The sequence below is a fragment of the Sminthopsis crassicaudata genome, chromosome 1 (assembly GCF_048593235.1).
Source record: "Sminthopsis crassicaudata isolate SCR6 chromosome 1, ASM4859323v1, whole genome shotgun sequence".
NCBI lineage: Eukaryota > Metazoa > Chordata > Mammalia > Dasyuromorphia > Dasyuridae > Sminthopsis > Sminthopsis crassicaudata.
The window spans coordinates 546,184,414-546,197,350 of NC_133617.1; the positions used below are offsets into that span (position 1 = coordinate 546,184,414).

The 12,937-nt window shown below is 32.3% G+C and overlaps 1 protein-coding gene across 1 annotated transcript in view; it reads right to left on the reverse strand.

The window, feature by feature from the left end:
- Positions 1-12,937, reverse strand: part of ALDH7A1 (aldehyde dehydrogenase 7 family member A1) — a 33,765-nt gene that overhangs the window by 13,589 nt on the left and 7,239 nt on the right. The window contains exons 5-9 of the mRNA XM_074281962.1: positions 12,026-12,149; positions 9,575-9,707; positions 4,341-4,385; positions 2,763-2,840; positions 771-868 (exon numbers count right to left, since the gene is read on the reverse strand). Of these exons, the coding sequence (XP_074138063.1) occupies positions 771-868; positions 2,763-2,840; positions 4,341-4,385; positions 9,575-9,707; positions 12,026-12,149 (478 nt within the window). The remainder of the gene's footprint in view (positions 1-770; positions 869-2,762; positions 2,841-4,340; positions 4,386-9,574; positions 9,708-12,025; positions 12,150-12,937) is intronic.

The window sequence follows — 12,937 nt, forward strand, 5'->3', positions numbered from 1 at the left end:
AGGACCACAGTAGATCAGCTGAACAGTTACTGAAATATTAAGCCAATGCTTATTAGATAGCAGTTAAATCAGAAAACAATGCTTACAGTGTATCTGCTATCTTATCAGGAGATACCAAGAAAGAAAAAACTTTAACTCTAACATGAATGTTCTTTACTTTTGACTCCAATGAATAATATTTTTTTTTACTGATCCATGAGAGATCTGAAAGAAAAGCAAGGTTTTATTTTCCCTTCTCCTGCAAAATCTATTCAAATCTTATGCTAAGATATCTTAGCATATGCTTAAGATATGACTCCTATAATATTCCTAAGTCCTCTAGAATTTTTCCTCTAGAATTTGTTGTTACATGCCCAAAAAAAATAGTATAATTTGGGACAAGCTGATTAAATTTTCCCCCACCTTATCTGAAACTCCTACTTAAAGCCATTTAATTTAAAAAATACTCACTTTTTCCCAACAAGAAGATTCCTCCTTCCCAAAAAATCATTAAACATTTGTCTATGGGTTTATTTGACTTTAAGCATAATGGAGAATCTTGCCTAGCCAATGCAATCAAGGCCAATTTAACAAATGTTCTTTAGGAAAAGCATTTCTGTAAAGTTTGCTTTGGAATTCAGCTAGACCTAAGAATTAATAGAAAATTGTGCAACTCTTTCTTTCATTTGGATGATTCAAAATACCACATAGATTTTGTTGGAAGCAGTATAAAAGAAAGAAAGGCAAAATTCAGTCTTCAGAGAAATATGATTTCTAGAATATCCACTTACCAAACCTCTCCTGTACCATGAGTGCCACCTGTTTTCCCACTTGGGTGCTTCCTGTGAAGGATAGCAGATCTACCCTCTCATCTTTGGCCATTGCTGTGCTGTAAGAGAAAAGTCATAGATCTATTTTAACAGATGAAATGTGGCCTCTATAAATAATTAAGAAAAGCTTAACAATCATTCTGTTCATCTGCACTCTTTGATCTTCTACTAAAGAATAAAAGCAGTTCAACAAAATTAACCAATACATCTTTTAATATTGTTGTAATCATTGTTTCACACTGTTATTCTGGTTCTACTTACTTTTTTACTCATTAGGTCATACGTCTTTCTATGATTTTTTTGTACTCATATTCTCAACTTCTTAAAACACTACAATATTCCATAACATTCATATGCCATAATTTTTAGCCATTCCTCAATTGGTGGGCATCTATTTTGTTTCTCTGCTACTCTAAAAATGCTGCTATATATATATATATTAATGTATATAGGGCCTTTCTTTTTGTCATTGTGGTATATGTCTAGCAACAGAATTTCAAGGGATATGTATATTTTATTTATTGTATTTATTAAATATAAATATAAAATACTTGATCTTAAAAGAAAAAAAAATAGATCATATGAATTCATGTTCACAAGTTTTCCTATATATCTCTAAATCTATTATATATATATAGTATTATTCCTTCATATTCACGTGCCATAATTTCTTTATCCATTTCCCTTCATCACTTCAATTTCTTTACTAAAAAATGCTGCTATACATAGTTTGGTATAAATGGAAACATTTTGTTTTTGGCCTTTTGGAGACATATGCCTAGCAGTGGCCTCTCTAAATCAAAAGGTTTGGCCATCTGAGTCAATTTCTTAGCATAATCTTAAACTTTTTCCCCAAAATACTAATCCAATTCATAGTCTGTAACAGCACTGGCACTCAGTGCCACTAAAGGAAAATTTTAGGTGTTGATAGAAATAGAGAGATATGTTCTGTCCAACAGTGAAATGGATTGCCCTGTAAAGCATTTAACTTTCTAGCAACAGAACCACTTTTGAGGTAGAGCATGTTTTTATAACAGATAGTACTGTTGATGTACTTGAGGTAAGACTGGATGACTTCTGAAGTTCCTTCCAACTTTATAAGCAACAAAGAATTTTTTTTTTATTATTTCTCAAAGGGATAGGCCCTTCAGTGAATTTTAACTAATGTGCAACATTAAGAGTTTTTTCTAAAATTATGTATTAAGAACAGAAACACTATCCTAATGTTTCCAGGAATTAAAGGGGATGGTGTAATAATATTGGAATGTGGAATATACAGAAGAACCTATGCAACTCAGTGAAATTTTCCTGCTAGGCTTCTTTCAGCTCAATTATGTAAACTCAACTCTCATAATGAAATATTCAGTAACAATGGGAATTCATTGAAAGAAATTTACTTATGATCATAAGAGATTACCATTAGGATTTTACAAGTTTAAGTTATAAAATGCTATTCCTCACTACATCATTAGTCCTAATCCTATTATAACAAAAGATGAACAAAAGAGAAACAACAATGATCAAAACTATACTTTAAAGCAATATGTTCCCAAAGTTGTAAGTTGCTTACTTGAAGCTCAAAAATTCATTTTCTTACAGAAATAAAAATAGAAATAGAAGTTTGATTACAAAGATATCTCACAAAATCCTATTCATTCCATAATATGCAATATTTCAACTATTCATTAGTCATAGATTCATTTTTTCCTGGGGAAATGCATTTGATTTCCGATTATCTTTCAGAGTCTGAGAATTAAAGAATCCTTGGATGCTATATAGTTCCTAAAATAAGCTTGTGTTCTATAACATTTCCAACAAGTGATTATCCTGCCTTTTCCTGAAGACTTCTAAAGTAATCCATTCTACTCTGAAACAACTTTAAAAATTTAGGACATTTTCCCTTAGATAGCATGATATTCCTTAGGTCACCTTATTAATGAAATAAGAACATACCCAATATCAGCACCACCACATGTCATGGAACAGATTGCCCCAGGTAAGTTGTTCTCTTCCAAAACTTTGGCCACTATCCTAAAAAAATAAAAATAAAAATAAAAAGCATTAATAAGTAAGCTTCTGAAACAGTTTTTAAAAGAAGGCTCCCCAAAGTCCTATCTTCTTTACCCTTTATGCAATTTCAAATTATACCAGTTTTCCCTGTCACTCCTTGAGGAATCGCATGACTATATCTATAGATATCTATTTTTTCATCAAAATTAACTAATCCATACCTCTTTTCCTTCTATCTTCTTTTTTTTAACCTATCCTAATACTTGACCCCTAATTATTAAATTCTTCTGACAGCAACAAATCCTCAAATGTAAAGATCTCACCAGAAACTTTAAAAAAAAGTTTCTAACCACCAAATCTCAAGAATTAGAATTACCAAATATTAAACAAACAAAAAAATCTGCTATATTAGATGCTAGGTGCTCCAATATTAACATGTTAGGCAAAGGAATAATTAATTCCTGACACTATTTTTGTAATCACCCAAGACATCCAAACTTCTAATTCCCTATAAATACAATCCAAAATCATGGAATTGAGAAATGGAAAGAACTCAAAGATCATCTAAGGTCACTGGTTCCTTCATTTTGGAGAAATAAATCACATAACAGCATTAACTTACTATCCCAGTCACACAGTTAGCAAGTAGCATAACCAATATTTGAATTCAAGTTCTCCAACTCAAAACTGCATGCTGGGATATATGACATGGAGAATTGAGTGAATGATAATTACTAGTTTTTAATGCTTTTCTAAGAATTTATGTCTTAAATGACAAAAAACATTACATTAGTTAAAATTTTATCTTCAAAACCACAAGATTTTTCTCTAATCATTCACATTCTCTTTTCAATATTACCCAAGTAGGCCCTGCAAAAGACAAAGGCAAAAGACAGCCCTTGCCCTAAAGCTTATAATCTAATAAGGGAGATAACATACAAACAAATAAATACAAAGTTATATACAAAATAAATAGGAAATAATTAACAGAAGAATTAGAATTAAGAAGAATTGGGGAAGGCTTGCATAAAAAGACAAGATTTAACAAAAGCTAGAAAAGTCAGTGAGCAGATTTGAGGAGGGATAGTTTTCCCTCCTCAAAGGGTAACAGCCAGAGCAAATACAGGAAGCCAAGAAAATGGGTATGTCTTATTCATTGAATAGCCAGAAGGCATGTGTCACTGAATCAAAGAGTATATGACAGAGAATAAGAAGACTGAAAATTAAGAAGGGGCAAAGTTATGGAGGGCTTTGAATGCCAAACAGAACATTCTGTATTTGATCTTGAAGGCAACAGGAAGCCAAATAGGAAGTTTATTGGGGAAAGTGAGTAAAGGGGAAAGACTAGTAGAGAAAGAACAACGATCAAAACTATACTTTAGGAAATGCACAGTTTATCATTCAGTAATCCACTACATGCAAAAAATATATGAGGCACTAAGGGGACAAAAAGGAATTACAAAGTACAGATAAAACATAGCCCCTAGCCAAAAGAAATTTACATCTCACACATACACTTACTTTGTGACAGCTACACTAATGAGTGAAGTTGTTGGTGCTCCTTTCCTTTAGAAGAAAAGAAGGAAGAAGTTTTGGTCAATCATTTGCTATTAAAAAATAAAAATGAAGTTATTAATGAAAAACAAGTCACTTTCAAAGTTATTTTTAAATGAAAACAAGTGAACTTAGTGACTAAATTAGGAATTTACAGCTAAACTTAAGCTCTTAATATCCCTCCCAAAAGGTTACTCTAACAAGACAAAAATAAGAACTATCACTTTGAATCCAAGTCCCATGTTTGGCTAATAGTTTTCAAGATGACTTGATCTGGACTTAATCTTACTGGTACAAACACAAAAGAAAATCTTCCAAGATTTCCTGTTCCCAGAACACAATTGAGAAGACTAAAGGAAATAGATTTACTTTATTTTTCCACATCAGATTACTAAGTAAGATAGTTAAATTGATAAGAATTGATAAGCAGATTCTAGCTTTTACCACTTTTTCATGGTAAATTGCCTTGCTTTTACTTATAAAGATAATATATGAACATAAATAACAGTTATAGGAAAAATTGGTTTTTCAGCATGCAATTAGGAAGGTAAAAATAGAAAACAGTTCATCATCAATTATTTTGGTAGTTCCTTATTTGACTAAATTCTTTTAGAAAATACTAGCAAAGTGGAAATTGTTGACCATTGTTGGCAATATCGAAACTTTCTAGAATCTCTTTCCTTTAAAAATAATTTGAACTGAAAGAAAATAAAAGGACTATTATTACTTTTAATCCTGAATGTAATAAACTACTTGATAGTAATAATTAGTTCTCCTAGCAACACTATCTTTACAGAACACATACTGATGGACAATCTATCTAGTAAATTGTCTCTCTAAATTCATGTCAGTTAGACAAAAGGCATTATTTTTCCACTTAGTCTTTAATCAGATTAAAATATTTTTTAAAAGACATTTTCAATAAACAAAAAATCTACTTTTTTTCCTTCCTTCCCTCTGCCTCCCCAACTGAGAAAAAAAGGAAAACAAAACTCCTATAACAAGCATATGTAGCAAGGCAAAATAAATTCTCATGTTGGCTACATAAAAATAAAACTAATCTATACTATAAATTCATCACCTATCAAGAAGAAAGTAGCATCTTTCATCATTAAGTCCTCCAGAACCATGGTTGGTCATTGCTCCGATCTAAGTCCCTAGGTCTTTCAACACTTTGTTTTTACAGTATTGTTAAAATACGTCATCACTCAAAACAATTTTCCATATTTCCCATGTCCAAAAAGAAATTGTTTCATTCTGATCCCTTGAATTCTCATTTAGAAGATAGTTGATATTTCATAAATAGTCATTAGGAATCATGATTATGTGACCTCTTTGGCACCGTGTCAAACATGCCTTTTGAATTCTTCTTTACATAACTTTTATTTCTTTTATAATTTTTTCCTTGAGCTAATTTTTTTTTAATTCTTTAACTTTTTCTTTAAAAAAAAAAATTTAAAAACTTGTTTCTTCTCTTCCAAAAATTGATTAAGCCCATTTCCAAACTTTTTATTGTAAATTTGTTTATAAATGTTTTAGTGTCATTTTTTTTGTTTGTTTATGATTTGACATTCCTGTCACCATAATTGCTTTTAATGGTGTAATTCTTTCTTTCTTTGCTCATTCTTCTAGGCTACTACCTGACTAGATTTTACATTAGGTCTAGGCCAACCTCTTAAATAAATGTAAATCTATTCCAAGAGGCTCTGCAATGGTTTATGTAACCAGTACAATGACAACTGCACACAGGACCATTTGGAGCATATCACCATGCATAGGAAATCCTTTTTTGATTTAAGATTTTTTATTACATGTCCTTCAAACTGTAAAACTTAAACCTGAAAAAAGCACTTAGATCAAGCCCAAGCTCTCCTGACACCTAGAGTTAAGCGACTTGCCTAGGATCATCCAGGTATATGTAAAGGGGTACCCAGTATGAATCTAGGACCTCCTCTTGCCCTGATACACTTCCTCTATACTCCATTGCCTTATCCACTCTGCTGTGTCTCACTGTATCAGTGATGAAAACCTATGAAAAGCATGCATCCCTTTGATGCTTCATTTTGATGCTTTGTGATCAGAGGACTATTTTTTTAATAATTTCTAGGAATTTTGAATGATTGATGTTATAGATGCTGCTTTGTCAGAAGTGAGCCTTTAAGGTAAAGTTCTGCTCTACCAAGGCTAGAGCCTTTTCTTCCTTTGTGTATGACATGGGAAACACTGGCACAGGCCATCTCACATGATATGCCCTCATCAGAGAAGGTACTGTGCTCTATGTCCAAAGGAGAACTGAATTAGCTCAGAAAAAACACAAGATGCACAAAACTAGAGAAGCCATCCCAAATGCTCATAGGGACTATTTGTGTCCAATGTGTAACAGAGCATTCCAAGCTTGTATTTATCTGATCAGCCACAGTCAGACACACTGCAACTCAACTTTAACATGGTGATGTTATTTTGATCTTTTTTTGAGAATAAAGAATAACAACCAACCACCTTTTTGAAAAACATTTTAATCAACCAAAATCTGCTTCCTATTCTCCCATTTGAGGCCTCTCTCCACAAGAAAAACAAAATCCACTATAAATGTTATCAATCAAAATGATTTTCCACAACTGCCATGTCGAAAAAAAAGAAATGTCTCATTCTAACTCCTTCAATTCTCAGAAGATAAAGAATATATTTCATAAGTTGTCATTCTGAATCATGGCTGGTCATGTTTTAAGAGTTCAACTCAGGGAGAAGCTAGGTGGCGCAGTGGATAGAGCACCAGCCCTGAATTCAAGAGGACCCGAGTTCAAATTTGGTCTCAAGACACTTAACACTTCCTAGCTGTGTGACCCTGGGCAAGTCACTTAACCCCAGCCTTAGGGGGGGGGGGGGGAAGTTCAACTTAATAGTATTATATAACATTTGTATATCATAATGAATTTATTCCCAAATTAATGGTCACCCCTTAAAATTCCCATTGTTTGTCATGTCAAAAAGTCATAAATATTATATCTCTTTAGTTTGTTTTGCTTAGACTAATTTCTCTTTAAACTACCCTCCCTATAATTCTCCCTTTTCCCTCCTTTGACTTGTTTAGATAAATGAGGTACATCCTCTTTTTAATATAGCTTTCTATTTGCATATAATGATTATGTGAGATAATTTTTTTCCTAACTTCATTTTTGCTTCTTTTCCAATTGTATTCTTCTCCACTCTTCCCTGGCCTTGTTTAACTGAACTTCCTTTATAACAAATGATGTTAGGATTCATCTCCCCACGTTCAAATGTAAGCACTTTATCCTTTTTTAGCCCTTTATTACTCTTGTTTACCTTTTATATTCCTCTTCATTTCATGTCCAACTTAATCTTTTCATCAGGATTGCTTAGAAGTCTTCTATTTTATTAAAATGTCATTCTTTCCCAAAAAGCATGTAGCATCAGATTCAGTTTTGCTGAGTTATTTTTTATAAAAATTTCATATCCTTTGCCTTCTATAATATTGTACAAGTTCTCCATTCCTTTACAGTGGTAGCTACTAAATCATTAATCCTTTCTTTTTCACTCCTTGCAGTATTTTGTCTTTGACTTGGAAGTGCTGGATTTTGAGATATAATGTAACTAGGAGTTTTAATTTGGAGGTTTCCTTTGGGAAGATAAAGTGTTTTTCTCGGAGACTTTGCTTGTATATGTATTCATTCTCACACTCTGAGTTTGTATCTTGAACTTCCTTGGCACCATAATAATTTTTTTATGTTGCAATTCTTTCTCTTTGCTCATTTTTCTAGCCTACTTTCTGACTTCAGACTTGATATGTAGGTCTAGGCTCTTTTCCATTTCTGAAGAGAAGGTCTAGGCCAGTCCTATTATTACTTTCTTGTATTATTTCCAGGATCTCAGGAACACCTCATTCTGTAGACCTGCAAGCTTTCAGTGCTTCCACAATGGTCTTATTACTGCTGTCTTAATCTAAACTCTGCAAGTTCCTAAACTGAGTTCAGATCTGAGCAAGAGTAGACTGTTGCTAGACTAAGATGAAAAGTTCTTTAGTCTCAGAGTATCAGAATTATAGGTTTCCCTCTGGTCTAGAATTCTTGCCCTGATTATTCCTCTATAACTTGAGTTAGATGTTGGAAATGAAACTGCACTACACTTAGGGTAGCTGGAGTCTAAGCCACACTGCCACTACTGGCTTCTGAACTTTCTCCTTTCTTGGTATACTTCCCAGGGCCTTCTACCACTAGACACTGTTTTTTTCTCAATCCACCTGGATCAATTACCTAGAACAGAGTAGTTCTCAACCAGGCTACCAGTTCACACCTGACCCTATAGCAATGCCCAGGTATGTATAAAGGGGTACCCAGTATGAATCTAGGACTTCCTCTTGCCCTGATACACAGCCTGTCCCTAAGCACTGGAGTGCTTGTACATATTCTCTTGGCCAGAATCCATCCCCAGTATCTAGAGACTTCTCTGTCTGATTCTTTGTGAGAGTGGGGCCAGATAAAAGACTCATTGTGTCTCTTTTTGGAATTCATTCTGAAACAGGTTCTAAAGCTATTTGAAGTTCTGTTGGGGAGGAGCTCAGCTATAGTGCTTCCTACCACTCTGCCATCTTGGCACCACCTCTCAAGTGCCTTGAAAGCACCAAACAGCAGACACAATGGTATTTTATATTCTCTACATCTTTTAAAACTACAAAATGGTAAATGTGTTATCCAATATTCAAGAATGTTTTCTACTTTTGAATACTGCTTACAGAGCCTACCTCTTTCCTACAATCAAAGAAGTTATCCTTGATTTATGTATAGATGAATATTAGAGCTTTTTTAGAAACTAGACAATAAGCATATAGATTGGTAGCTGGTGTTTTAGGCCACCTTTCTCAGAATTAATAAAGGTAAAGTTTTTTTGTTAAATCTTTAGTATCTTCCTCTCCCTAAGTTATCTTGTACATTGATCTCTCAACAGCTTCACAACTGTGATATCAAATGTGATGTACCAACAGTATACTAGATATCAAAGGGAATACAAAAAGGAATTTTAGGATGAAATCAGTAAGGGTGAAATCAAGTATGAATAAAATAAAATGCTTAAATTTATAAAAATAAACAAAGTGAAGCACAAATGTACATGAAAAACAATGGTATAACTTGCATATTTGAAATTGTTTAAAAAAAAAAAAAGGAAAAAGAAACTGTGAATCTTACCAAAGGCAGACATTCCCACAAATCAGAGCAATAGCATTATTCCAACCATACACAGCCACTGGGAAGTTGAATGCAGTAATGATTCCAACTAAGCCCAAAGGATTCCACTGTTCAATAAGGGCATGACCAGGTCCTGAATGAGAAGAAATAGAATTGACATGATCTTTGTTTGATTCATTATGCTTCACACATACAGACACATATACATATACATGGGGGCAGAGAGAAAGAGAGATTCCTTTAGAGGTTTTTGGATTGGATTAGTAAGAGTTGGATTGGCAATGATAATCAAATCAATCAGCAAATAAATATAAAGCACTTATTATGGGGCATTGATGTGGAATGCCAATAAATTGACAAGCTAATTTGGCAGATCATTCAGAGACAAAGTTTCTCATTTTATGGGAAGTCATTTTGCATTTTAAGAAAAAGTAGATGGCTATAGTCAACAGGACCTTTTAATACTGATTATTGCTACAAACGTCTTAATTTTTCTTTCTCATCATTAAATATGCTTAACCATGGTCTCTCTCTTTTACACACAGATTAATAGAATTCATTACCTCTGAACACAGAGACCACCCTCATGCCTGGAATTCATTCCCTCCTCACTTCTAACCTCATAGAATACTTTACTTTCAAGACTCAGTTAAAGACCTTGAATGCAGGGGCTTTTAACTTTCTGTGTCATTGCCTCCTTTGGAAATAGAGTGAAGCCTTTAGACCTCTTTTTAGAGGTACAAAATAAAATTCATAAGAAAAGTTACTGGTTACCACCTGTAATTCATTTTCTTAGGCATTAGTTTTCCTTCCAGTCCTTTTGTAACTTTCCTAAGAAAAAAAGATTGGAGGGCATTAATAGAAACTAAGGAAAAGAATGGATATATTATTAAAAATCTTTAAATAATGTTGATTGGCCCCAAATTGAAAACCACTGTTCTTTAAAAAAAAAAAAAAAAAAAAAAAAAAAAAAAAAAGCTTTGCAATATTCCCTCTAACAGCTAATATACAGCCTCCCTAACTATTGTGGAAGCATAATACTATTTTTTGAGATTAGGTGAAATATTAAGAAATAAATATTTCTTGTTTTGCACAACTTCACACAGGCCTTCTCAATCAGGGGACAGGGTATGAGAAGGAAAGGAAAAAATTTGGAACTCAAATTTGAAAAACAATTATTTTTTAAAAATTGTTTTACATGTAATTAAAGAAAATAAAAACACTAAAACATTTTTAAAAGACTTGGCAAATTTTAAAAAAAAGAAATATTTCTGCAGTCTAAATAATGAAGGAAATGTTATGAGTACTTAAACTCAGGAAGCAATGTTCCCATCCTTTTTCTTAGATCTAATTTCTTTCTTTTAGGAAAGTTATAAAAGTTCTGGAAGAAAAGCTAATGTCTAAGTAAAATAACAAGTGGTAATCAGACATGGGCCAAGAAATATCTTCTCTTTACTTGCTTTCCTCTGAAAACACCAGAGTAATGATCCATCTAAAAACAGTACACTCTTTCCCCTTTTCCTAAAAGATTAAAGTCCTGATAGTGAGAGGAAGTCTCTTTGATAACTCTGAGGAAGGGATGGCCAGTTAAGGGAGAGCTTTTGAAGGGAATGGTCAAAAAAAGTTGTTTTAGGGGGAATGATTCTTCAGGGGCTTTCCTGAAAGATTTTAATGACTATTGTTCTTGTAAAAAAAATTTATTAAACTATTTTATACAAAAAATATGAATTATGATCTATTAAAGATTCAAATAAACATGGTTTCAAAAATGTGTTGTGTCAGATGCCATGTTAGAACATGAGCAAATTAGCATTTCTCATTCCAAGAAAAACAATACTTATATTCGGATAAGATATAATTGTTTCTCAGATGTCTAAAATGAAAAATAAATGTATTAAAAATTTTTCTTTGATACTACATTGGATTTATTCTATATACATAATATGTACATGTCTTCCCAAAAGAATGTAACCTTCTTGAAAGCAGAAACTGTTTCAGCTTTGTATCCCTTCTGCCTAACACAAAATCAGCATTTTTTGACTGAAAAAAAAATAAACTAAAAACCTTTCTGCTAACCAGGTATTTTCTTAAAATTCTAGAGATAGTAATCTAAATTATTTGTTTCTTGGTGGGACATTATATCAACAGAAGATGTACTTTCTAATTTTCTAGATCAAAATTTATTTAAAATAAATATGTTCTTAAAAGAAGAAAATTAATTAACTAACAGAATCCATCTGATAAATATATGGTCAAGCATATACCAACTATAGATGATAAGTTTTCCCCACCTTTTCAACAAGCAGATTAATTATATATTGAAATATGATGTATCTAGAAAATTTTTAGTTACTCTATCGTCCTTCAATTTATTTGGTAATCTGAAGATTTTACTAGAAAGATGTATAATTGTAATTAGCAGATTTAATCACAAATTTTTTACTTGCTTACTTTCTGAAGGCAAAATGGGTCCTCCAATCATTCGTGATAAGCCAACAGCATAATCACAGATATCCACATACTCCTGAACTTCTCCAACACCTTCCACTAAGATTTTTCCCATCTCTAAAGATACCTGAAAATAAAAATATATATATACTAATTTTAAAAATATTTAAACATGAATGAATCCTTCAAACTTCTTAAGTGAATATGAAAAAAAAAAGCACCTAGAAAAAAGAATTCAATCCCATATTGGGCAAAGACATTATGAAGTAGAAAAAGAAGAACAAGAAAGGTAAGATTAAGAAACCTTTTTGCAAGACTTAATCAAAGATTTGAAGAACAAGACACAGAAGAAAGCTTACCAAACAATTATTATGCACTTATTATGTGGAAAGCATAACACTAGGGATTAGGGGGATATACATGTTAAGGTCTACTACTTATAAATAAATGTCAGGGCCTAGTTTCTACTCTTATGGGCCATACAATCTAGAAAGAAGAAGACATATATACAGATAACTAGGAGACAAAATAATACAAATAATAAACACAGAAGTGCAACATATAAGACGAGAAGTCTGAAAGGCAAAAAAAAAAAAAAAAAAAATTGCTAAATGAACTTCTGATTTCTTCTAGATTTATGCTACTAAATTGTTTTAAAATGACAGTCTTTTAATGAAATAGTTGCAGTTTTTAAGTTTTTTTAAATTATCTTTAATGAAATTCAAAATAAACCCTTGTTATAACATCTTGTGTTATAGCTAATAAGTACTACAAAAAGTTCTAGAATGTTCCAAGTTAAATGGCCTTTTCCTAATTTATAGTGTGTATAAGTAGGTAAAAAAATCAAGTTTTATTTCTGTAGAATCAATTTTCAAAATCAATCTTCCATAAAATAAGAACACAGAGCAGTTGTAG